This window comes from Vulpes vulpes, chromosome 7, assembly GCF_048418805.1.
Source record: "Vulpes vulpes isolate BD-2025 chromosome 7, VulVul3, whole genome shotgun sequence".
NCBI lineage: Eukaryota > Metazoa > Chordata > Mammalia > Carnivora > Canidae > Vulpes > Vulpes vulpes.
Genome location: NC_132786.1, coordinates 20,151,912 through 20,176,555, shown reverse-complemented (window position 1 = coordinate 20,176,555; position 24,644 = coordinate 20,151,912). Strand labels below are relative to the sequence as shown.

The window sequence follows — 24,644 nt, the reverse complement described above, 5'->3', positions numbered from 1 at the left end:
GTGGGCTGTTTTTTCTTCCTCTCCATCGTGTCCTTTGCTATACAAAAACTTGTACTTTCGGGGCACTTGGGTGGCTCAGTGGTTGAGTGTCCGCCTTTGGTTCAGGTCATGATCCCAGAGTCCTGAGATCAAGTCCTATATCAAGCTCCCCACAGGGAGCCTGCTACTCTCTCTGCCTGTGTCTCTGCCTTTCTCTGTGTCCCCAATAAATAAATAAATAAAATGTTTTATTTTTTTTATTTTTTTTAAGATTTTGTTTATTTATTCATAGACATAGAGAGAGGCAGAGACACAGGCAGAGGGAGAAGCAGGCTCCATGCAGGGAGCCCGATATGGGACTCGATCCCGGGTCTCCAGGATCACACACCAGGCTGCAGGCGGCACCAAACCGCTGCACCACCGGGGCTACCCCCAATAAATAAAATGTTTAAAAAAAACTTACATTTTCAATGACAGCAAGATGTTGATGACCAAAAATACTTGAATGTATTGCTCCTTAGTACTTGGCCCGTCTGGGCGCTTAGACTTGTTGAAACGAAGGTGTGGGGTTGCCGGTGACCACAGCCCGTTGAGTATGGAGACTCCAGGACAGGCTGATGGAGGAGAGGCCTGCCTCATTGTCACCACATCGTGACAGGCTGGCTCGGGGTCTGACTGCTCCCCTAAAGCCTCCAGGGAGGGAAGAGGAAGACAACAGATTCTCTGGAGCATTGTTTCTGAGTCTTACCCTCCAAACGTCAAGGAGTCCCTTGACTGCAGTGGGTCCAGTTTCTTTCCAGCCTTTCCCCTGGGTGGGGGACATGTGAGGGGCACGCTGCCCTGGCTCTTGTGGCTCCTAGGTTTCTGGGAGGAGAACCCCCACCGTCCTCCTCACCCTCTGATCCAGCAGGAACCCTTCCTCCACCAGCCCCACGTCATCGCCTGAAGGGAGGAAGCTACATTCTCAAACATTTTTTTTTCATTTGTTTTTATCGAAGTTCGATTTGCCAACATATAGTATAACACCCAGTTCTCATCCCATCAAGTGCCCTCCTCAGTGCCTGTCACTCAGTTACCCCAACCCCCCCACCACCCACCTCCCCTTTGCACATTCTCCTCATTGGGGAAAGATGGGGGTAATGTTCCTGGCTAATCTTCCACCTCTGGGCCAGAGATAAGAGATAACAGCCAGATGGCATGCATGCCAGGAGGTGCTCTTTCTTCATGCTGCTGCTTACAGAAGGGTTGCCCAACATTTTTCTTTTCTTTTCTTTTTTTTAGCTTTTTGTGGAAGCAATGTACTGAGAACGCACCTTGCTGATTTTCCTTGCTGTAGATACTGATCCCCAATTATGAGATTTTTTTTTGTTTGTGTTTTATTCTCTTTACATTTTCGTTTCAGTAAAGCAGCTCAGTCACATGATTGAAAAAAAGACCAAACAGTTCAGTGATGGATACTGAAAGGCAGTTAGTCCCCTGCCTGCTGTACCCAAACCCGAAAGGAATCTTTCAAAATTATGTACACATTCAACTATTTTGTGGCTTATCACTGTCCCAGCTTGTATGTTGTCTAATTACGATGGATGATGAATACTCAGCAAAGTCCCTGTCTGCCTTCCTTTTTAAAATTAATCAGCCTTTTCTTTTTATCACCCTCCACCCCAAGTACCCTTCTTAAACATTGGTTACTAATCTCCCCCTTGCAATTTTAGTAGAAGAGATGTAGCATATACTATGTATATACTATGTGTCTACCTGCACTTTATATGTGAAAAGAGTACGTGCACCTTTCCAAGAGCCATTTTCACTTCCTTAGGGGCAGTATCACCTCCTTTAGAGTAATGGAAAGTAAGTTGAGGTGAGACGGTGACGACGGTCACATCCGACCAGTTTGGGGTAAGGTCAATCTGTGTCAGCAGGCAGTCTGAATACTATTTTGATATCTTGGCAATATCAAGAAGTGAACCAGCCTAGGGACGTTATCCAGCCTACGTGCTGGGTATTTGAAACTTAAACCATTAAGCACCCAACAGGCATCTTTTTAAGTGTTAGATGCACTATACACTTTGCCATTTCCTTATTCAAAAGATATGAAACATAACGTCACTCTTTACAGATGATTTAGGGCCCTGACCGGGTTGCCCCGTGATGTGCCCCGGCAAACCCAGGCAGCCAGCACTGAGATGCAGGGACCCCATTATGTACTGTGAGGGCTTCTGCCCTCTGATCCTTCCTGTCTCTTTACTTGTGCCAGCTGCATGCTCTGCAGCCGTGTTCTTGCCTGAATAGCAGCCCCCATTGCAACATGGTGCTAAGAACCAATATTCTTTGTGCATGTGGTTAAAAAGAGTAAATCATTAGTAGCAAAGTCCCTTGGTTCCTCACTGAAGAAATAAAATGCTTGGGCTTTGAGTGTTTGGGCTGATGAGTGGGGTTTTGTCCAATTACTCGTGAGTCCTGGGTGGAGATTGGGAGCAGGACCAGCACATGGGCTGCTCCTAGCAGCTCCCTCCCCCGACGCTGAGCCCAGGCAGCCAGCCCTGGGTCTGGCCCAAGGAGGTGCCTTTCAGTAACTGAGGCTTTGCTGTGGTTTTCCCCACGGATGTCTTTGAGGCCCTTGGAGTCTGAGCCAGCAAGGCTCTTTCCGGGCTGCTTGAAGGTTGAGACGATGCTCTCTGTACAATGCTCTGTGGCTTTCAAGATACTTTTACAATTTTATCTCATTTGATCCCCTCAGAACTTCCAGGGAATGGGCTCAGGTGGTGCTATGATCTCTTTTATGAGAGGAAAATGGAAGAATAAACTAAATGGCTCAAAATCGCATCCTGATAAGTGAAGCCAATGTGGCTTTCAGGTGCTGTGTTGGACCTGAGAATTTAAAACCTTCCTGTTTATCGTCCTGTTTCATGGTATATGTCGCTGTTCAGAAGAAACAGATTAAAGGCAAACTTCAGCTCAGGTCTCATTTTAAACCAGTGGCTTCCAGATGTTAGAAAGAGAAAAGCAGCTAGGGCCTCCACGAGGAGCCCCGGATTCTGGAAAAAGAAACCGTGCTTGGCTGCCCGGGAGGTGAAGGCTTAGGTGGCCACACTCTGGGGGAGTTGATGAGGTCTTGACCTCTGCCAAGGATTCTGCACATTCCTTTATCACTCAGGCCCTTCCAGGACATAACTCAGGGAGAGAACTAAATGGAAGATCCAGATGCTCGGCCTCTAGAATCTTTGGAATCTAGTGTGTGAAAGGCACCACTCTACAGCTCCAGAGCCCAGGGTTCACCCTGGACCCTCTGAATGCTGGAGTTGGGAGCAGCTCTGGTCTCTGCCACCCGCAGAGCTCTTGGCCTGGCAGAGAGACCCCCAGGGACTATAAAGGCCATGACGACCCCCCCACACACACACTGGGGGGCCCCATAGGGTACATGATGTCCCCAGAAGATTTTATTTTATTTATTTTATTTTTTAAAGATTTTATTTATTTATTCATGAGAGACACACACAGAGAGAGAGGCAGAGACACAGGCAGAGGGAGAAGCAGGCTCCATGCAGGGAGCCTGACGTGGGACCCGATCCCAGGTCTCCAGGATCACGCCCTGGGCTGAAGGCAGCGCTAAACCACTGAGCCACCCGGGCTGCCCAACCCCCTGGAAGATTTTAAGACCATCTAGGGATTCATACTTCTAGGTGCTACACTTGAGCATGCTAAAAATAGTTATTGCCATCGTTTCTCACTTTTCCTGAACACTTCTGTATTTTTAAAGATGATACCCCTATTGTCATGGGGCTTAGATGTCATTGGTGTGTGTTGAACTATTTACGCTGAGGTGGTTTGGTTTGTCTTTGCCAAGAAAATCACCCTCTTGTCACTCAAACTGGAGTCTCAAAACTCCAGCTCGTGGGGCAGCTGTGAGTGAGCTGTGCGCGTGCTGGAGTGACTCGCAAGTGTGGGCACAGGTGCCTGAGGCAGGGTGGGGGTGTGTCACTCTCCAGAGCCTCGGCTGCATAAACAGCTCAGGGAAGGGACACGGAAGCCCCATGAGGTGACACAGCAGTCTCACTCACAGTCAAGTGCCATGGTGACCTTTAGAACTTTCCATGAAATATGACACAGTATTTTGCAACCAGCAGGAGAGCATGAGCAACTATGTGCTAACGCGTGTGGCTGCCCCGCTCCGAGGGGCCCACTGCCCTCTTACATAATGGGATTCTGTTTGGCTCATAGACTTTCAGGGATCTGGGTGCTTTTCAGGTACTATCACATGGTCCTCAAAGGTCTCCGAATGAATTTTCAGTTGAAGTGTCTTTATTTACTCTTCGCACATCCCCACAGAGAAGAGGCGACCCCAGATCCCAAAGGCCCAGGACGGGGGAACTGGACCCTGTGTCTGATGCCAGCCCTAACCCTGGCCTTCCGTGGGATCCTGGGAAAATCATTTTACTTCTCTGAGCCTCTCTTATTTCTTCAATTGAACAGCAAGGGTTGGCCTCCTACCTCCCCACGTGGCACTTTGGGAAAAGTCTCTACGCTCTGTTCAAGTGGAAGGCGTCCTTGACCCCAGGTGCAAGGGCATGTTTGAGGGGTGCGTCTGGGCCATGAGAACCCATCCTGAGGGCACCAAGAGCCTTTAGTGAGTATGGTCTGCAGAGCCTAGGTGCTTCTCTCTCATCCTGGCTGCTTGTGACTATTTTGGTCAGTTGTTCACAGCTGCACATAACACAGTACACAAATCACTTCAATGATAAAGTTTTTGGCCTTAAAAAATTTTTTTAATATAACTAGAAATCCCCAGGAAGAGTGGGCATCAGAGTGGATTGCTCCTGTGAATATTCCCTGGACTGCCCAACCTGAGCTCCTGAAGGAGATGGATGGGATTGTCCCAATGACCTGCGTGGCCCCATGGGGACCCCCTCACCAGTCAGGGCCCTCTGCTGCTGCGCACAGTTGTGTGTACAGGGATGGGATGACAAGGGGAGCTTGGCATCACCCATGCTGTCTACTGCAGAGAGGGGACACGTCCTGGTTGGGGCCACAACCAGAAGTCTGGAAACGGGACCAAGTTATTGGGGCCACGGAGGTCTTATATCTTTGCAGTCACCCCCAGGCTATGGAAACAAGGCCTCCTAGATCACCTGCATCTTGGTGATCACTAGGGTCGCTGGGAGGTGTCACACATCAGAAGTCCATGTACTTGCTAATGCTCGTAGTGTGGAGGGGCAGCAGGCTGCACAGGGAGTTTTCTAGCCCCTGGCCTGTCCTGCTGGCCTGTCTGCCCTCCCTTTGATGTCCCTTCTCCATCTCTTCTGTCTCCAGCAGTGCCACTCGTTAGAAAGTCCCCTCCACACTCTTGCTACTGAATGGTTTGCACCACCATTCACCTATGCACAGAGTCCCCTCTGGTAAAATGCACACATGAGGGTAAGGGCACCTGTCCCCCATTGTCACCCTGTGGCCCTGCCCTCTACCTTGCTCACCCTAAGGATTCTGCCTTTGGGGGAGTGCAGACCTTTGGTTGGCCAAGGGCAGGAGATCCATCACAACCGCCTCCCTTGGTTCCAGGGCCTTCTGTCAAGATCACCCCGGGTCAGGCTATGCTGCCCCCACGCTGACTGAGGAGCCCAGACAACAGCCTGCTTGTCTTCCCTGGCCTGCCTCCTGACTCATGAGCCACCTCTAAGAACTCACCCACCCAGTGCTGATTCTGGTTCTAGCAAGTGAGGCTCCCACTACCAGGGAGTCGCAAGAGAAGAAAACACAAACACACAAAATAATGAAGCCAGCGCACAGTATGCCATGTCTGCAGGAAGTACTACTCTTCAGGGCTGTTTTATTTTTCTGGTTGTCAGGTGTGTAGCCTCATAGTCGAAAAACTACAGTTCCAACAACAAAAAACAACGCAACCTGAATTACCCATAATTCCACCCACCCCACCCCCCAACCTTGTAGAACCTCCAAGTGCTGATCAGGGAGGCCGTGTTCCCTCGGCCTGGGGCAAGTGCTAGGACAGAAGCCATCTCTTGCCCCAGTCACCTGGTCCTATTCCAGCCCCAACAAGTGACTTGTAAAGTATGATCTAGAAAGACCTTTAAAAATACATTTTAAAAGAAGTTCCTGGGACCCCTAGGTGGTTCAGTTGGTTAAGTTGTCTGCCTTAAGCTCAGGTCATGATCTCAGGGTCCTGGGATCAAGCCTACTTCTCCCTCTGCCTCTGGCCCTCTACCTTGCTCTCCGCTTGTGCTCTCATGTTCTTTCTCATTCTCTAATACATAATTTTTTTTTTTTTAACAAAAGGTTGTTCCATCTTGGTAGCCACTAGTTCCTTTTCTTCCAGCCCTTCCCTTAAAAAAAAAAAAAAGTTCCAAGTATGGAAAGCATTCCATCAGAACATATTCCTGCTGGCTGAATCAGAGCTATGTAAAGTGTCGCCGCTCCCGTTCGTTTGAGACCATTAGCTGGTGGAAACGGTGAAGAAGGGAGTGAGTGATCATCTCTTCTGGCCCCTCAGTCAATGTGTTGGAGGCAGGGTCCTTGGTGACTGAACCTCAGTGTGACCAGGTCCCCTCTGCCAGCATATCAGCATTCATCTCTCTGTGGCATAAGAAACATCCTCTCCAGTTGAAGATATTGTAGGCACGTGTGAGTCAAACAGGAGGACCCTAGGGGTGAGCGAGCTGATTGTTAAACTATCAGGAATCTTGCAAGACTGTCCGAGCCCCGCTGGTGCCTTGAAATAGGTCACTGTTGAGCGTCTACACCACGGAGTGTGGCCGACCACAAACCTGTCCTCCCCGCCTCCCAAAGATCTGCCCGCTTAGCATTTTCCAGAACACCACTGCCTGTATGTTTCTGAACTCAGGTGTCACCAGCAGCCTTTTCCTCTGCTCTTGGGTAAAACTGACCCTGGGAAGAACATTTCGAGTGAGGTCAAAAGTCCATGTTGGTGTAGGTGGGGGGTCTCTTTGGGGATTGTGTCCGTGTCAAGCTGAAAGCTGCCCTTAACCTTCCATCTCAAGCTTTCCAGGATCTGTCCTGCAGGACAGGGAACTGTATGAGCCAAAAACTTTTTGCTGAATTAGACCAAGTCCACTATTTCTTTCCAGAATGTTCCGTTACCATCTCAGTAACAAACTAGTGGCCCTGGATGATCTGGGTGATACACTTACCTTCTCTCCGCTTTATGCTCCTCTACAAAGCACCAGATGCTCCTGTTGAGTGACTTCAGACAGTGTGGGGCCCTGAGCTGTGAGTCCTGGCCACGCAGCACTGAGGAAACAGCAGAGCTTCCTGCTCCTCTACTCCGCAGCCTGCATGCATCTATGGGGTTGGTGAGCAGGTTGGCCTTGTCTTTCCAGAGCACAGCAAGCTTCTCTGTCAAGTCAGGTGTCACAGACTCTCCACCTGCAGGGCTGGTCCGTATCTCAGACTGGACTTTCAAACATGGTCCATCTTTCTTTCTCCTCTAAGCCCACCAGCCTGAAGATCAAAAAGTGCCAATGAGAATAGAGCAGCTTTCCAAAGCACCCCAGTCAGTCCCCAGGGGTCTTCTGCATCCCATAACATTCAGCCTAGGGCAATGCCCAGTCTCTTGCTGTGCTGGTGGTGAATTTTCCTTGGAATCATATAACGAAGATTCAAGTCTGTGTTCTCCCAACTGTTAGCTGTGTGATCCTGGTCAAGCTATCTCTCTGGCTCACTTTTTTTTTTTTTTTTAATATTTTATTTATTTGAGAGCGAGAGAGAAAGAGCATGAGCAGGGGAGGAGGAAGAGGGAGAGCGAGAAGCAGGCTCCCCGCTGAGCAGGGAGACTGATGTGGGGCTTGATCCCAGGACCCTGAGATCATGACCTGAGCTGAAGGCAGATGCTTAACCCATTGAGCCACCCAGGCACCCCCATTGTTCATCTTTAAATAAAATGGTATTAATGCCTGCCTCACAGGGCTTTGGGAAGATTGCAGTTAGATAACTGTGAGGTGACCAGCACTCCAACTGGCTTATGGTAGGCACTCAACAAACAGGATTATTATTTTAGTAATTAAAATATAGTTCTTAGAGGACAAGAATGTCTTTGAATTATTTGTAGCACTAATCTCCTCCATCAGTAACTGTCCTGTACATTTGGTGGAGGTTTAATAACTACTTGATGAGTGAGTGACCAGGAAACAAAGCACAGAGCCATCAGGCGCGCCAAAGTCATTGTTTATTTTCCATACAAATTTACACTCCTATTTAGTCACTAAGCTTTGAAATGTTCTCTCTCACTCCATTCTTTATCATATAGTACAAGAATATTATATTGGCTTAGACAAAAACTTTTCATCTTCCTTCTAATCAAGTATGCCTCTTTGTTACTGGAACACGTGTTCAGTAGCCTTTTCCTAAAGAAGTTCTGCTTTGCTTTTATTTTTTTAGGTGGATTTTTATTTATTTATTTTTTCTTTTTAAGTAGTCTCTATGCCCAATGTGGGGCTCAAACTCATGACCCTGAGATCAAGAGTCACATGTTCTACCAACTGAGTCGTCAGGTGCTCCTGGTTTATTTTGTTTTATTTTTTTTTAACATTTTATTTATTCATGAGAGACACAAAGAGAGGCAGACATAGGCAGAGGGAGAAGCAGGATCCCTGTAGGGAGGGCCCTGGGATCCTACCCTGAGCCAAAGGCAAACACTCAACCACTGAGCCACCTAGGCGTCCCTGTTTTATTTTTATTTATTTTTTAAAAGATTTTATTTATCTATTCATGAGAGACGGAGAGAGGCAGACACAGGCAGAGGGAGAAGCAGGCTCCATGCAAGGAGCCTGATGTGGGACTCGATGCCGGGTCTCCAGGATCAGGCCCTGGGCTGAAGGCGGTGCTAAACCGCTGAGCCACCCGGGCTGCCCTTGTTTTATTTTTAAATCAGGAGAACATTTCACCTTCTGTTAGGAGCTGAATTGATAATACATTTTAAAAAAAGAAAAGAAGAAAAGAAAGAAAAATCTCAGTGGTGGGAAAAGTCTACCTATGCTGTTTTTTTCAGAGTTTAATCTCAGTAAGTATGGGCTACTATTTTTTTTTTTTTAAGATTTTATTTATTTATTCTTGAGAGACAGAGAGAGAGAGAGGCAGAGAAGAGACACAGGCAGAGGGAGAAGCAGGCTCCATGCAGGGAGCCCGATGTGGGACTCGATCCCAGGTCTCTAGGATCACGTCCTGGGCCGAAGGCAGGCATTAAACTGCCAATCCACCTGAGCTGGGCTACCATTTTTAACAAGAGATGATCCACTTGTACACTGGGGGTCCCAACTAGAGGTGGGTCTTGCAGCTTGTTCTGGGGGCTGTGCTGACCTGGCCTCTTTCCTTTCCTCAGGACCCTCTAACCCTCAAGGCCAACTCAAGCTCTCCCTTCCAAGGGTGGGGGGCACACAATTGCCCCTCCATCCATGTGTGTTGATGGCACTCATGGTCTATACTGGCCACTTGGGATTGATCACATTCTGCCTTTTTTATGCAGTTACTATTGCTTTACAGTTTATCCTTGTTATTTGCAAATTCCTTGAGGGCAAAACTATTTTGTTTGTTCATTCATGCATGCTTGCTACAAATATTTGATCACTGTTTCTGTCCATCAGTCCCAGCAGGAAAGAAAAGGCACACCGAACAGACATTAGAAGTTCAGACTTCTGGACTAGATGAAATCCTAATGTGATCAAGTCTTATCTTGATACACAGAAGTGGAAATTGAGGCCCAGAAATGAGAAGTAACTTTTTGAGATCAGAAAGCTAGTCAATAGCACATCCTGTAACTTCCCTTTAATCTAGTGAAGATATCAGAAAAAAAAAATTTTTTTAATTTAAAAATTGGCTCAGGTTGTGATCCTGGGGTCCTGGGATCGAGTCCCACATCGGGCTCCCTGCAGGGAGCCTGCTTCTCCCTCTGCCTGTGTCTCTCATGAATAAATAATTAAATCTTAAAAATAATAAAAATAAAAATTATTTTTAAAGTTTGGTTTATTATATTTTTAAAGTTTGGTTTATTAGTTGCAAAACACGTATGGGTTTTTTTGTTGTGTTTTATTAGATCAGGGTTTGGCTTAGGAGTGAAGATTAGAATTCTAGCCCTGGTTCCGCCGTTAGCTACAGGACCTTGGTTAAGTCTCAGCCCCTTCCTGAGCCTCAACTTCCCCATCTGTAATGGAAGAAGGCTGGATTAGATCCTTTCTAAAATTTCTAAAAGCGCTGTCATTCTAGGGGTCCTGAATGGCTCAATCAGGTTAAATATCTGACTCCTGATCTCCTCTCAGGTCTTGAGCTCAGGGTGGTGAGTTCCAGCTCCATGTGGGGCTCCCTGCGAGTGTGGTGTCTACTAAATAAATAAATAAAAGCAAGCTCTGTCATTCTACAATTCTTAACAAGCCCAGGGCTCAAAGTGTGCATTTGCTGAAGAAACCTTCCGGGGAATTCCAGGGGTCCCCGTAGCCCCACCTCACAGGTGATCTCGCATCTCTCATCGCGAAGGAGCACGAGCTGAAATAATAGATTCCGTGATTTCCAGCCTGGGAACCCGTGGCTCCTCTACCAAGAAGCAGCTGGAGCCTCCTGACCCCGTGGAACCCTGGAACACATGAATCAAAATAGTTGTGTGATGTCATGTCATAATGGGAATGTGCTCCGGCCAATTGGTGCCAAGAATTGTCTGTCCAGGGCGGTTTCCTTTTACAGTCTTTTTAAAGAGACATCTGCAGATCTGCACATGACCGGCGGGCCGGGGCGCCGCTTGCCTATTTAGTCTTGCCTCCTTTTCTGATTTTAAGGAGGAAAAAGCCCTGGAGCGTCTGAGCACTCTGCTGACCTTAGCCACATAAACAAACCCGCGGCAGGTTGTGCCGCGCTTCCGGCGGGGTCTTGCCTACTTAAGGCCAGCGGGCTACTCCGGAGGCGTGCAGGGGAGGGCAGCTGAGCTCTCCCTCGGAGGAAGGACTGCGCTGGCCTTGCCCTGCAAGTCCCCAGGCTGCCGGCCCTGAGAGGGACCCACCTGTGTGGGCGTGAGGGCCCCTGGCGAGGGCCCCTGGATTCAAGGGCTCCTGTTGGCTGAGGCTGCCGGTGCCCCACACCTGCCGGCTGATGCTGCCCCTGCCCTGGCTCCCTGCCACCTGGTGCTGACGCGGGGCTCTGCGGGTCCTGGCATGGTCACCTGCCGCTGCTCGTGGGGCCACAGCTACTCATGAAGCGCTTCGGCAGTCTCAGGGGGAACAAGAAGCACAAGGATCCAAACCGGAGCACTGAGAGGCGCCAGTCGGAGCCCCATGGCCTTTTTGGTAGGACCCTGCCCTTTGCCCGGTTCTCTGCTGGCCCTGGGCCAGAGGGGGGACGCCCCACAGTTTGTGTGTGTGTGCACAGCCTTCTAAGCAGGAGCTGTGTGCAGAACTAACTGCCAGGCGGTAGTTAGAGGACTCGGGTGACAAGGGTCTCCTTGTTGATGGTAATGCTTGCAGTGAACTACCCAACGCTATTCTGAGACTGTCCCCTCTGTTTTACCACACCTGGCCCGATGGGGTTAGGGAACAATTAGATTGTCGTTCATTTAGGCAAAACCGGCAGCTTGGGAAAAAGAAAGAATGGGCTGGGACTATTTTGGCTGTTAAAGGTAAAATGTGTGTGGATAGAGAAGACTAGTGTTATGGGTCAAGGGGACAGACCCTAGGCACTGTGGCTGAGTAATCAGACCGATCAAGGGTTAATGTGGGAGGGAAAAGCACCAGCCTGATTTGTGTCCCCTGGGGGAGAAGTTTGCTTTGTGGTCTCCCTGGCTTCTGGGACCTGCCTCAGCTTCTCCACACACAGGGAGGGGAACCAGCGTGACCAGGACAGGTGGGGGAGCGTCTGCGATTCAGCACTTCCAGTGACCTGTGGATTTGGGGTAGGTTTTCCCTCTGGCTGGCTGGCTGGTGCGGCAGGTAGATGCCAAAGCTGTCTTAGCTCCCAGAAGCCTGGCTAAGACCTGCCCACTCAAAATTGGATGGCAGGCTTCTTCGTTTTAAGTTCCTGGTGGCTACTGCCTGTCTGCCGTGGGATGTTCCTGAGCAACAGGGCCACACGTACATCCCAGAGGTCGTGAAGATGGGGGAAGCTGAGCAGTGCCTTAAATTGTGTCTCTTGAGTGGAATGTGACATGGTGTCAAAAAAAAAAAAAAACAGTCCTCATGCGTCGTAGTAGAGAAATGACTTTGGCAAAACATCTCAAACAGATGAATATAAAACTTGCTGACTTTGCTTGCTAATCCAGTTTAACCAGCTACTTCCAGAAAGCCTCTGGCGGCCCCAGTGGGAGGCTGGTGACCCTGGGGAGTGTGACCAAAGGACACAGCATCCCTGGAACCAGGGAGTTTTCAACCTTGTGAAGGATCAGGAGTAGTATGTGATAGGATGCTATGGTGAGGTTAGGTAGGAGCATGACGCATGCCCTTGCCCTGGAAAGGAATGGCAGATGTCTTGGATTTGAGTCATAGGTGTGGTTTGAAAAGAAGACTCTTTTTAAATAATAAAGTAATAAACACTCATTTACCTTGGAATTAAATCCAAACCCAATATTTAACTAAAAGTCTCATTTTGCTAATGGGGATGGGCAGACCCATTATTAAAAGCCTATTATTTGCCAGACTGTGATTTCTCCTCTTGCACTTAAAATTTGGCTGTCATCATATCTCTTATGCTTCGGAGATAAAAAATAATATTTGAATGTCAATTAAGTTTTGTCGGTGCTTGCATGCAAATGCCAGCTCTGACTGGGGTCAGGAAAATCAGGGCTCCCTCCAGAACCTCCCTCAGGGGCTTGGGAAGCAGGCTGAGGCGCTGGAGGTGGCCGAAGCTCAGGCATCCAGGTCTGTGGCGTGTCCTGATTTTGTTAGTCTCCATGTGCAAGGAGCCAAGAGGAAAGCCTGATGGCAGGTGTCGGCCCCTCTGACAGTGCCAGGCAGGGAGATGCTGAATGAAAAAACAGCACAGTGTCCACTGGACATCCCCTGCCCTCCGTGCCTCACTAACCCTCAGCCACCCCTCAGGACTCGGCTTAACCATCCCTCCCATAAAGTCCAGTCACCTGTTCTGTGATCTCCTGGCTCCTCAGGGACAGGAACGTGTCCCCAAGGGGGCGCCCCGTCTGTCATTCTGACCCTATCACACATTCTCACTACAGAATTGCTGGTTATGGGAGGCACTGCTCCTGGTTGATAAGCAGGTATATTGCTTTGGGATTCTTGTTTTCTGAATTCCCTTTCAGCCGTCCTGATCCACTGTTTCCGACAGTTATTCCTGAAGCACAGAGTTTTAGAGGAAGTCTCTTGTGCCCCCAAGAAAGCTTCCATGAGGGTGATGACAGTGTCCTGTGCTTGAGCTCCGTTTCCCTCAAATCAAGAGCACTCAGGTGGTCAGCTTGGGTCCTCGCCCTCCGGGACCATGCCTGCTGTCCCGGCAGCCATTCACCATGTCCTCAGCTACAGCTGAGGGTAGAGCTGTTCCTCCTGGAACAAGGCACACCCTGTCTCACTGGCTGGTTTTCCTGCAGTTCCTCAGGCTGAGACACATCATTGCTGCACCCATGTGCACACATACACCCGTGCACACACTCGCACACATCTGTCTCCACAGCCTCCTGATTGGCCAGAGCAACCGAATCAGGCCATGGCTGGTCAGCAATCACAAAGTCCATTTGTATTTGCCTGGATGGCATTTTGCTTTGCAGGTGCTTGACTCTCCTTGGTATTTGGAACCTTCAAGACTTGTGATAAAACACCCTGAAAGTTCAGATTCATGAAAAGCTCATCGTTTTGGCCTCAGAGTTTAGTGTCTTCCCAGCTCCCCTGCAAAGTGAGTCAGGCACCTCAGGTTTTCATGCTCTGTGTGATGAGGAAGCGATGATTTTGACTTTCCAGCCTCTCTGGCCCACAGACATCCAGATTATGTCGACAAAGAGCCTGTGGCAATAATAATAAAAATTGTAAAAGGAAGACTAGGAAGGATTATGCTAGACGAGATAGACGAGAATTGGCTGCAGTAACTTTACCCTCTGCAAGTAGAGGGGAGTAATTAAAAGATGTGTGTACTTGGAGTCTTAAGGGATCCCTTCTGGGGACCCCTCTGGAGATAGGAAGCCAAGGAGTGCATCCAGAAGCTGGCGCTCTGTCCCTGTGCTGCAGGGGTACCTCAGTGACCCTGAAGACCAGAACATCTGATGGGTCTTTGCTTTACAGAGAGCCTCCCCTTCCCATTAGTCTTCTTCGGGATCCATGTACAACCACTTCTGGAAAAAGTTCCAGAGTTCCTCATGCCCAGGTGCACTCATGCCCCCACACTGCCAGGCCCAGCTCTCTGCAAGTGGAGCTGCAGCGGGCATGGTACTTGGGGGGAGTGTCCCTGGCCCTTGGCCTTGAGCAGCGGGCCTGGCTGGAAAGTGGCGTCTGTGGTCTGTCCTGCCTCCCGCAGCCTGTCCCCCTCTGCTCCCTGCCCATCCCTCCGTGGCCTTCGTGCAATTGCGGTCACCTCGAAAGACATCAGTGTTCATTCAGTCTTTCGTTCAAACACACATCTTTACCTCTCTGTCATGGACGTTTTTAAGCATATAGAGAAGTAGGGAGAACAGTGTCACATTCCCATCCTCAGGTTCAGCTATGCTGGGTGCTCTGACAGTCCCACCAGTGTCTGGGGTGCAACAGTGAGCAAGACACCCACCACCCCTAGTGAGGCAGACCCCTGAGATGGTTTCTTAAATTGTGGTAAGGTAAGATTTCCCACCTTACCCACGTCTGAGTGCACAGTTCAGTGGCAGTAAGTACATTTACATTGTTGTGCAATTACCATCCCCATCCATCTCCAGAACTTTCCATCACACCCACCTGAAACTCTGCACCCATCAAACAGCCCCTCCCATCCCATCCTTCCCAGCCCCTGGCACCTGCCTTTCAACTTCCTGTCTCTATAAATTGAGTGCTCTAGGAACCTTACACAGGTGGAATCACATGGTACTTGTCCTTTGTCTGTGGCTTGTTCAACAGACAAGTGAGCCTTCATTTGCGATGCCAGGCGGTGGTGAGTGCAATAGAGGAAGAGGCAGGATAAGGGGTCAGCTGGGTGGGCAGGAGATCTCCTCGGCCCAGGCTTGAGAGACACGAGGAGGCAGGCCATGCCGACCCCTGTGTGCAGGTCCTTCCAGCCAGGTGGAAGCCTGGATGCTGAGGAGGGACACCTTGCTGTGTTCCAGGAGCAGCAAGAGGCCAGTGTATGGACAAAAGGAGGCAGACCCAAGTGCTCAGTGGGAGACCAGGTGGGAGGGTGAGCTCGGAGGCCAGGTTGTTCACTGTCGTGTTGACATGCAGAGGACTTGAGGTCCTATCTGCTTGAGAGGGAGCCCCTGGAGGCCAAGGAGAGCCCTGATGGGCCCTGAGGGCTGGGCCTTCCCTACGGCCACCCGGGGACTGCAGCCCCCACCCTGCCTCTTTGTGGTTCCAGGCCCACCTGGAACCGCCCAGCCCTGGCTCTTATTCTCTTTGCCAAATTTCTGCTCGCTCAGAGGACTCCTGGAGATACATCATCTCATCTGCTGGGTGTTCGGGGTGTGTGTGTGTGTGGGGGGGGTTCCTTCAGAGTCCGTAGCAGTCAGGGATGGAGGCCTTTAGGATTACAGGAGGGCATTTCATGGTGTTTCTGGAGCAGCACACAGTGTAGGAATGCCCATCTCAGCTAGAAATCAGGAGAGAGAGGCCTGGCTCGCTGGCCCCCTTCCATCCCACCCTGCGCCCCTGCTGGAGGAGCTCTTCATTCCTCTCCCTGACTCCCCTGGGCAGCCGTTACCATGTACTGCTTGGCGGTCCCTGGACACGGGCCCCTGGTTGACAACAGGTGGAAGGCATGGCCCGGCTGAGGGCTTCCTGGGAAAATCTCAGTTAATCACTTCCGAATTCATCCTCTCTGCAGGCTCCCTGGATCACTCAGCAGGGCAGGCGGTCACCACCCCTCAGGCTGGCGGGAGGCACAGAGGCTCGGGGTGTGCGTTCCCTTGGGCTGTGTGCTCTTCCGCTCTGTCCTTTGGCTCCCCATCTGTGTGGTGGCCCCAGGGTCTCGGAGGAGGACTAGGGGAGACAGTGGTGGCTGGAACTGTCACTCTCCATGCCCCTTCCCTTCTCAGTCCCAGCAGAGGGGAGCATCCTGGCAGCAGGCTGAGTGACAACAGAGACAGGGAAATGGGTGCTCATGGGCTCCAAGAGGTTAGGTAGCGTGTAAGCAGTATGGATCCCAGAGCTGCTGTCCTCTGGGGAGCCCTGGTCTGACTCTGCACAAATGATGCTGGCACCACAGGTATCTGATAGGCAGTAAGATGAGATTGCAGGGCCGGCGGAGTACATAGAGAAGTAAGGGAGAAAGAACACTCAGGAAAAGGGGGGATTTAAACACAGTGAGTCTGGACAGGACAGTGGTAGAGAAGCGTCCTATGGCTCGGTGACTCAGCTTAGGGCTGGAATAACTGGCTGGGGTCAGACAAACCCTGATGCTCCATTATCCAGAACCTCCCAGAGGGACCTGGCCCTTAGGGGGGGTCTTAGGGCCCAGGAGCCTGGGTAGCCGAAAGCATTGTGTGGGCTTCTTGCTTCTAGATGAAATCAAGAAGTTGGTACATTTAAAGAGTGGGATGAAGTCTGTCTTCAAGTAATAGTTTGTCTTCAATGATTGAGAAGAAAAAACATACAAGGTCCAAATGCTCTCAAGCACCAGCCCTTGGATGTTCCTTGAGGGCCTACGTGGCTTCTTGTCCCACATGCCCCTGGGCCCAGGCCTTGGCCCTGCCCCAGCTGGCCTTCACAGGTATCCCATGACAGGGGTAGTGGTCCAGAGTGTAAGCCCCCAGGAGGGCGTGTGTGCCCTGCCAGCTAGGCCCCAGGTCACACCTATGCCTGACCTGAAGAGTCCAGTGTGAACAGTGGCCCCAGAGCCATGCAATGACGGTGGGCCTGGAGAAATCCCTGGCTGTGAAAGCGGGTCCCCAGGTACCTGGTCTTGGGGCTCCAGAGCAAGAGCACTGCTGGGAAGGAGGGAGTAGAAGGCTCAAGGCAGGTTCAGAAGCCAGTTTGGGTCACTCAGATCACTGAAATGCTTGGCCAAGCCCCATGTTGGGTTGAAAGATGGAACACAAATCAGCTAATGCCAGGGATTTCATCAAGAACAGGAAACAAGTGGTGAAACTACTAGGACCCAGCCAAGACTGCGTTCCATCTCTCTATCACTTTTGTATCTATAAACCAGATCACCTACAGCCCCTTCCTCCTCAGAAACACAGCTTTGCTGGGAGACAAGGCTGGACCCAGCAGAGAACAGGACCCCCTGAGCTTCAGATGGCAGGCCTGGCACCTGCTGTCTCTATACTCAGTCCCTGGGGAAGGGAAGGCCTTGGGAAGCCCCTTCAGGACAGATGCACTTCCATCAAAAGTTTCTGGGAAATTTTGGTTAGTTGGAATGAACACGTATGTCCCTTGAAGCTTTTCTGTTGGCAGTTTACTGTGTATATACGTTGGGAAACCTTTTAATGTCTGCCAGTATGGAGCAAAGAAGGAAAAAGAGAAAGGCCTCCTGTAGATGAAGGGGAGATGTATTCTCAAAGGGAGGGTTTACGGGAGCCTTCATTGGGGTTTCCACAGGAAAGGCAAGGCCAGGCAGGGTTAGCGGCTTCAGAATTGACTAATTTGAATATTTCCAGCAGGCTGTGGGGGTGTCAGGCTGTCTCCGGTTGTTGGTCCCTGGCCCTGGGGTGGTTAGGCCGGGGGTTGGGAAGGGGTGCAAATCATGCCTTCTGAGTGTAAGAACCCGAGGAGAGGTACTGAGTAGGGGCTCTGGATTGGTCTGTTTGCCTATGGAAGGCATGCTCTGTGTAAGAATTGGTGGCCCTGGGAGGGGCAGCCTCTCTCCCATGGGTGAGGACTCAGATTTCAGAACAAGAACACAGAAAATCAGAAAATGTAGTTTGTATCTGATCACATTCCCATATTTCTGACTCCTCTTTACCTTTTACTTCCAAGTGTTTTCAACTCTGCAGGGGGACAGTCTGGCTTCCTTGAGAGCTGAGCCTCCAGCACCCAGGGTCCAGACACCCTGGCCTTCTGGGCCTTGCATACCCGGCTTCCCCTTAGGCTACTTCCCTCTGGGGGAGGGTTTCTGCCTTTCCTTTCAAGGACACGGTCTTTTGAGTATGGGGCACATGTCTGGTGCCTGTGGGCCAAGGTGAAGGGCTGTGTGTCCCCAGTGGGGTTTCTGTAGGCCACAGAAAGTGCCATGTGAGCATCTGGGGGTGAGGGTGCAGGTGCCGCCATGAACCAACCACGTGCCTGGCGGGCAAGCGGGCAGATGGCAGGGATGCTTTGTGGCCGCCTGGTGTGGAGTCCGTGCCCTTATTTCTGTAAGAACGTGATGGGAAGGTGTGGCCTGGCCAGTACCTTCCTCAGGAGATGTGGAATAGACGGTCTGAGTCCAGCTTGCGTCCATCCTGAGGCCTTCCTGAGCCTCACTGCCCTGACTCCCACTGGGCCCAGCTCCTCCACCTGGCCTGCGCCCTCACCTTGGTTCTCTGCCCCACCTTGGCTCCCTGCATGGGCATCACTGCCTCTTCTGGTGTCTGCATGTCCCGCTCCATCTCCGTTGTTCACTCTGTTGAGCTCCAGCCATAGCCTGTGGGATGTGGCTGCAGGTGACACAGTGGGGAAGCACATAGACTTTGAGAAAACACGTAACAATAGGTCCCAAAAGCGTAGGATGAAGGATGATAAACGTTAAAGGGTAAACTGAGATCTTGTCAGAAGGGTCCAGTGGGGGCTGGGGCCAGGGAGGGGAGGGTGGCTCTAGGCTGAGGTCACCAGCTGGGTGTCTAGTGACAGGGGAGGAATGGGAGGGGAGCTGCAAGGGGTCCAGGCCTGCTGTGTCAGAGGCCCTTAGCATGGCAGCCCAGAGCTCAGGGGAGTGACACAGGTGTCTCAGCACTTGGAAGGTCATCCCGGGTGGCACCCATTCAGCACAGCGCCCCTTCATGCGGGCTGGGCCCCAACCTCCTGCTCCGGATGTTCCCGTTGAGATCCACAAAGCCTCACAGGAGGTGGGTCCCCGGGGCCACCCTAGAAAAAGCAGGTTTTCTCCCAAACAAGAAACAGTGGAGCTCTGCTGGAGGTTTCCACTGTGGGGCTCCGCATTGTTCAGGTGGCTCAAGGGTGCCGAGTGCCCAGAGAACCGTGGCCCCCAGGGAGTATGCCCTCATTCCAGGCTGATAGAAAAGACGACGCCAGGACTCACCAAACCCCTCAGGGGTGGAGACTGTGCCTCGTTCTCTGCCCCTAACAGAAATCCGATTGTTGCCCACATTTGTGACCTGCCCCCTCCTCAAGAACGGGACCTGGTTCTCAGTCTGTGGCCTGCACAAAGCTTGCAAGGACCCGTGACAGCGTTCTTAAGTGAGCTGCAAAGTGGAATGTTGTTTAGGCTTATGGGAAAGACTCGTAAAAGAGGGGAACAGTGGTTCCCCATTGCTCCCCTTTCCTTCCACCTGCCTTGAATGCAGGTGTGATGACTGGAGCTCTGGCAGCCATCTTGGACCCTAAGGTGACTGCTGAGGACAAAGATAAGGACTCAGGACAGTGGAATATAGAGACAGGAGTCGGGGTTACCATGGGGCTCTGGACGGCTTACCTGCCAGGCATCCTTTGTGTGAAAGGAGACTAAACCTCTCCATTGCTGAAGCCACTACGATTTCAGATTTTTCTGTAAAATAGGAGAACAAAATCTTCACAGATAGAACCTAATGTGGAACTTGATCTGTGCTGGACACTGAGTAGTTCCTGGAGGACCATGCAAGTGATCTGTGAGCTTCTCCCTACACATAGGTGTTGCTCCTCCAGAGGAGGAGGACACTGAGGCACAGTGGGAGGGGGTGGCCCAGCCTGGGAGGAGGGCCCTGTCTCTGAGGCATGCTACTGACCTTGGTTAAGCTCCATATTCCCTAGAGCTGTGTGTTCAGTATATGCAAGAAGACTCATTCTAAGAAAATGCTGATATTCTAAACTTACACTGAAAAAAAATGAGACCCGTTGATGCTTTATATAAATAAGTCATTTTCTTGAAATTACTGTATCCCTTTCTGTGGATTTAAAATATGGCTTAGTGGGACATCTGAGTGGCTCAGTGGTTGAGCATCTGTTTTCGGCTCAGGGCGTGATCCCAGGATCCAGGATCGAGTCCCACATCCGGCTCCTTGCAGGGAGCCTGCTTCTCTCTCTGCCTGGGTCTCTGCCTCTCTCTGTGTGTCTCTCATGAATAAATAAAATCTTTTTTTAAAAAAATAGGAATTCGTTTGAAAAGATTCCACCATGGAGAGAGATGGGTATGATGGGAGGCACGCTGGCAGCTTTCAGACCAGCCCTTCGGGCCGCATGTTGAGCCTGAATGTAGGCCGTGCAGTCTGGACTCTGTACGAACCAGGTTTTGACACATTTCTTTTTTGATGTGTATCTGGTTGTACATCATTAGATAAGCCAGAAACCCCAAGGTAATCTGTCAGATAAATGTACGTATTATTATGTGTGTATATTAGCCGGGTGCTAAAAATGAGGTGAGGGATCCCTGGGTGGCACAGCGGTTTGGCGCCTGCCTTTGGCCCAGGGCGTGATCCTGGAGACCCGGGATCGAATCCCACATCGGGCTCCCGGTGCATGGAGTCTGCTTCTCCCTCTGCCTGTGTCTCTGCCTCTCTCTCTCTCTCTCTCTCTCTCTGAATATAATAAATAAAAAAAATAAAAAAATAAAAATAAAAATGAGGTGAGCATATGAGAAGATGTGGCTCACGGCTGCCTGTGGTCTGGCTAGGCCTAAGGACACCTGCCTACAGGAGAGGCCCCAGGATGGGCGCTGCTGCTCAACGCTCTGGGGCTTGGGCAGAGTTGGGCTCTCTTTGCACTGGACCTGGGTGGTGAGGCTGAAGTGATGGAGACGGGGAGAGGGGGGGCAGTCAAAGAAAATTCTAGAAAGAAAATGGTGCCAGGTTTGACAGAATCTAGAATGCCAGGCTGGGGCTTCCAGAAGGGGTGTCAGCCAAGGAAGGTGTTAGAAGAGGATCCAGAGGGAAGAGCCAGGGCCTCCGCAGCAGCTTCCCTTGGCCTCCCCTGCCCCCTCCCCCACCCAGGAGAGGGGCCTGCAGGTGTTTCCAGCCCCTGGGGCAGCCCCTACCTCACACCTCCTGCCACCTGCGTTTGGGCCGCCCTGTTGCTCTGAGGTGGGCGTCTCTGGGCAGATGTCTCCCCGCACTGCCATGTACAGGGCCCTGGTCGCCAGCCTTGAGGCACAAGTAGGAGACCATGCAGCAGCCAGCCAGGTCCAGGAGGGAGTCATGTGGTACAGTAGAGGGAGGCCAGTGTGAGAAGGAACTGGTGCTGGGACATAGCCAGGACCTTGAGTGCTGACCTGGGTGGTAGGGACATCACTGTGAGCTATTAGGGATGGTCTCACATGATTTTGCTCTACAATGTTTTATATTCAAGAACTCTGTTAAGGCAGGTGGAGGGAATGGTGGAGGGGTGTTCCCATTTCACAGATGGGAGAACTGAGGCCAAGAGACATGTCAGGCACACACAGCAGTCTGTCAAGGGAGATGAGTGTCTCAGGCCTCTGCAGGCAGCGTTGGCCCCGCGATTCTGGGCACCCTTTTCATAGGGCTTCCCTCTACTGAATATTGTGCGAGGCAGGCCACCTGTACCCCCTTGGCTGCAGTAACACTCAAAGCCTCCCTTTCTCTGCCACACTCTTCACCCACACTCTGACTGCTGCCCCAGGCAGTCTGTGAGCCATGGGGATGCTCCTGGGTGACTCAGCCTGGTCACAGTGCAGCCAAAGCTGATCAGAGGAGAATCAGAGGTGGCCATAGTCTCCAGATGACCTCAGAGCAGCTGTGGCTAGGACCTGAGTAATGGTCTTGGAGGGGACCCCAGGAAGATGAGCTGTGTCTCAGGCTGGCACCTGTGGGCCAGGAGCCCTCAAGGTGTGCCCAGCCTGGGGGTGATTGCCATTGCCTACCAAAGCCTGTCCAGGGTCCCCCTTCCCAGCTACACCAGCCTCCCTTCTCCTGTGTAGCCCCACAGCAGAGCTCCTGTGGCTGGTGGTAGATCACCTGGAATCACCCTGTCCTTAGGTCCAGGCCTGGCACTTCTGTCCCTGGACTAGTAACCAGACAGGGCTTGAGTCCACTGCTCTTAGAAGGTCCCAGCACCCACACACAAACCGACCTCCGGTACTGCTTCACTGATACTTGATTAACAATGCAACACTGACTTTTGAAACCTTGTCAATGTAGATTTTACTAAAGTGGAAGCCTACGGAAACATGTACAAATCCTATAGGTGGCAAATTTGCAGTTTGAACATGCTTGTGTAACTCAACGCACAGATCGAGGACAGAGCCTCATGAGAGCACCCCAGAAGCCTCTCCCACACTCCCTCTGGGGCACTTCCCCTCCGAGACCAGCATGGTCTGGCGTGGAATGTTCTATCATGGGTCCAGACACGATTTGGTTTTCATCATCTGGCTGCTTTCCCTTACTCGTTGTGAGATGTGGCCCGGCTGCTGCCATAAGCTACTGTTCACCCTCTTCAGTCGCCAGAGGAGGAACACCCGGTCCTCTGCACAGACGGTAACTCCTCCACCCACCTGCCTGGCGGGTTCCGGTTTGGGGCTCTGACCCAGTCCCACCATGAGTGTTCTTGTACGTTTGCACACCTCTGTTAGACACGTGCAAGGACTGCTGGTCATAGCGCACACACATGGGGAGTCCCGGTTGATAGCTCAGCTGTATGTGCAGCACCCCCCTCCCAGGCTAGTCTCTAAGCAGAGGCCATGTCTGCACTTTTTTTTTTTTAAGATTTTATTTATTTATTCATTAGAGACACAGAGAGAGAGGCAGGGACACAGACAGAGGGAGAAGCAGGTTCCATGCAGGGAGCCCCATGTGGGACTCGATCCCCGGACCCGGGATCACGCCCTGAGCTGAAGGCAGACGCTCAACCACTGAGCCCCGCAGGCATCCCATGTCTGCACATCTCCACACCTCCTCACCTGGTGCCCTGTTCTCACCATCGACTCCTTCCGCCCATCATCTAGCTCTACGCAGACACAGGTGCTTTCCCTCACCTGGTGAATTGGGGCACAGCATCAGTCCCCCAGGGAAGCAGTGAAAGGCAGTGCCCGGCACCCCACGTCCTGCCTGGCTCCCCCGCCAGCAAGCACTCGGGCTCAGCCTCTTCACTGCACACTGTGAAGCACTGCAGGCGGGGTCCCTGGTGGATCCAGGAGGAGCCTCCCATCTCTAAAGCTGCGTGCTTCCTGGGGCTCGGCGTTTGGGATTTATTTATGACTGGGAACTGTAGCAGGACCTGGTTTGTAACCACCAGCTGTCGCTATAGCAACTTCTCACTTACAGCAGCCTCTATACTAAAAATAGATCACCTCATCCCTGGGATAGAAAAACCAAAGGAAATCAAGGTGGGGGAGGGCCCAGCCTGCTCAGCTGCGAGTCCCCAGACAGATTTCGAGGTGTGTCCGGTGTAGCTGTTCGGACCTTTTTACCCGCCCCCCTCCCCAGCCTAAAAGCAGAAAGGCCTGGGGTGGGATGGCCAGTCCCCTGCCAGCGTTCCCGGGGCCACAGGGGCACAGAAGCCTCCCCTGCTTAGACCTCATCTGTCTTCTACTTTATGCTCCAAATCACAGGATTTAATACTGAATTATTAACAGTCGTTCCGGGTGGGCCTTACTCTATTATTAATCTTAAATTTTAATTCTTGTGTGGGATTGTAAACATTTTTCAAGGTCAGGGACTTAATTATCAGGGTGATACAAGACCTGAAAATCCTGTCCTCTATGAAAAGGAGTTGAAAGAGTTGGTAACGTTGGCAGGGGCAGGAGTGAGCTTAGCAAGGGGTAGGAAGAGCCTTCCAGTGGTTCAAGGGGTGGGATTACCTTGTTCTCATCCCGTAGGAAAACAGAACTCAGCTTCACAGGAGAGAAATATTCACTACCATTCCCCGCATGAAATATGTGCATTTTTAAAATGGATTTTGTTCTGTCTTAAAAATCTAAAAACTAAGGATGCCTGGGTGGCTCAAGTGGTTGAGCATCTGCCTTTGGCTCAAGGTGTGATCCCAGGGTCCTGAGATCGAGTCCTCCATCAGGCTCCCCATGGGGCCTGATCTCGTGTCTCCCTCTGCCTCTCTCTCTGTGTTTCTCATGAATAAATAAAAAATCTTTTTAAAAAAATAAAGTCTTCTAAAAACAAAAAAAAAAAACTAAAACTAAAAATGTCAAATGTTCAAAAGCCTGAAAGAGTTCCCCGTAATCACAAGCATCTATGGGGCCCCAATATCTTTGTGGAAGGACAGTGTTCTGGAGGGGGCTGCTGCAGGAAGGGGGCGCCCACCTGGACAGGGCTGAGCTGAGCCCGCCAGGGTGTGGCTGGCAACCCTCCGAAGGTGAGCACCCTGCCCGCACACAGTGGGTGCTCAGCAACGCCAGTCACTACAACAAGGGCACGTTTTTAAACATTGGATGAACGATTTATGGAGACCTTCTCAAGGCCCTGGCTCTGAGATTCAGGTGAAATAGAGCATGGATATGGGTGACAGTGA

The 24,644-nt window shown here is 51.1% G+C and overlaps 1 protein-coding gene across 32 annotated transcripts in view; it reads left to right on the top strand.

Annotated features, from left to right (window-relative positions):
- The window catches only part of PRKAG2 (protein kinase AMP-activated non-catalytic subunit gamma 2), a 268,436-nt gene that overhangs the window by 108,455 nt on the left and 135,337 nt on the right, over nt 1–24,644 (top strand). Inside the window, exon 1 of one of the 32 annotated variants that reach the window (XM_072763179.1) lies at nt 10,497–11,270. The exons of 29 other annotated variants lie outside the window; for them this stretch is intronic. In XM_072763179.1, coding sequence (XP_072619280.1) covers nt 11,177–11,270 — 94 coding nt within the window. In that variant the 5' untranslated portion in view covers nt 10,497–11,176. Of the gene's footprint in view, nt 1–10,496; nt 11,271–24,644 lie in introns of those variants that run through there. 2 more of the 32 variants (XM_072763180.1, XM_072763181.1) reach the window with 2 other exon arrangements.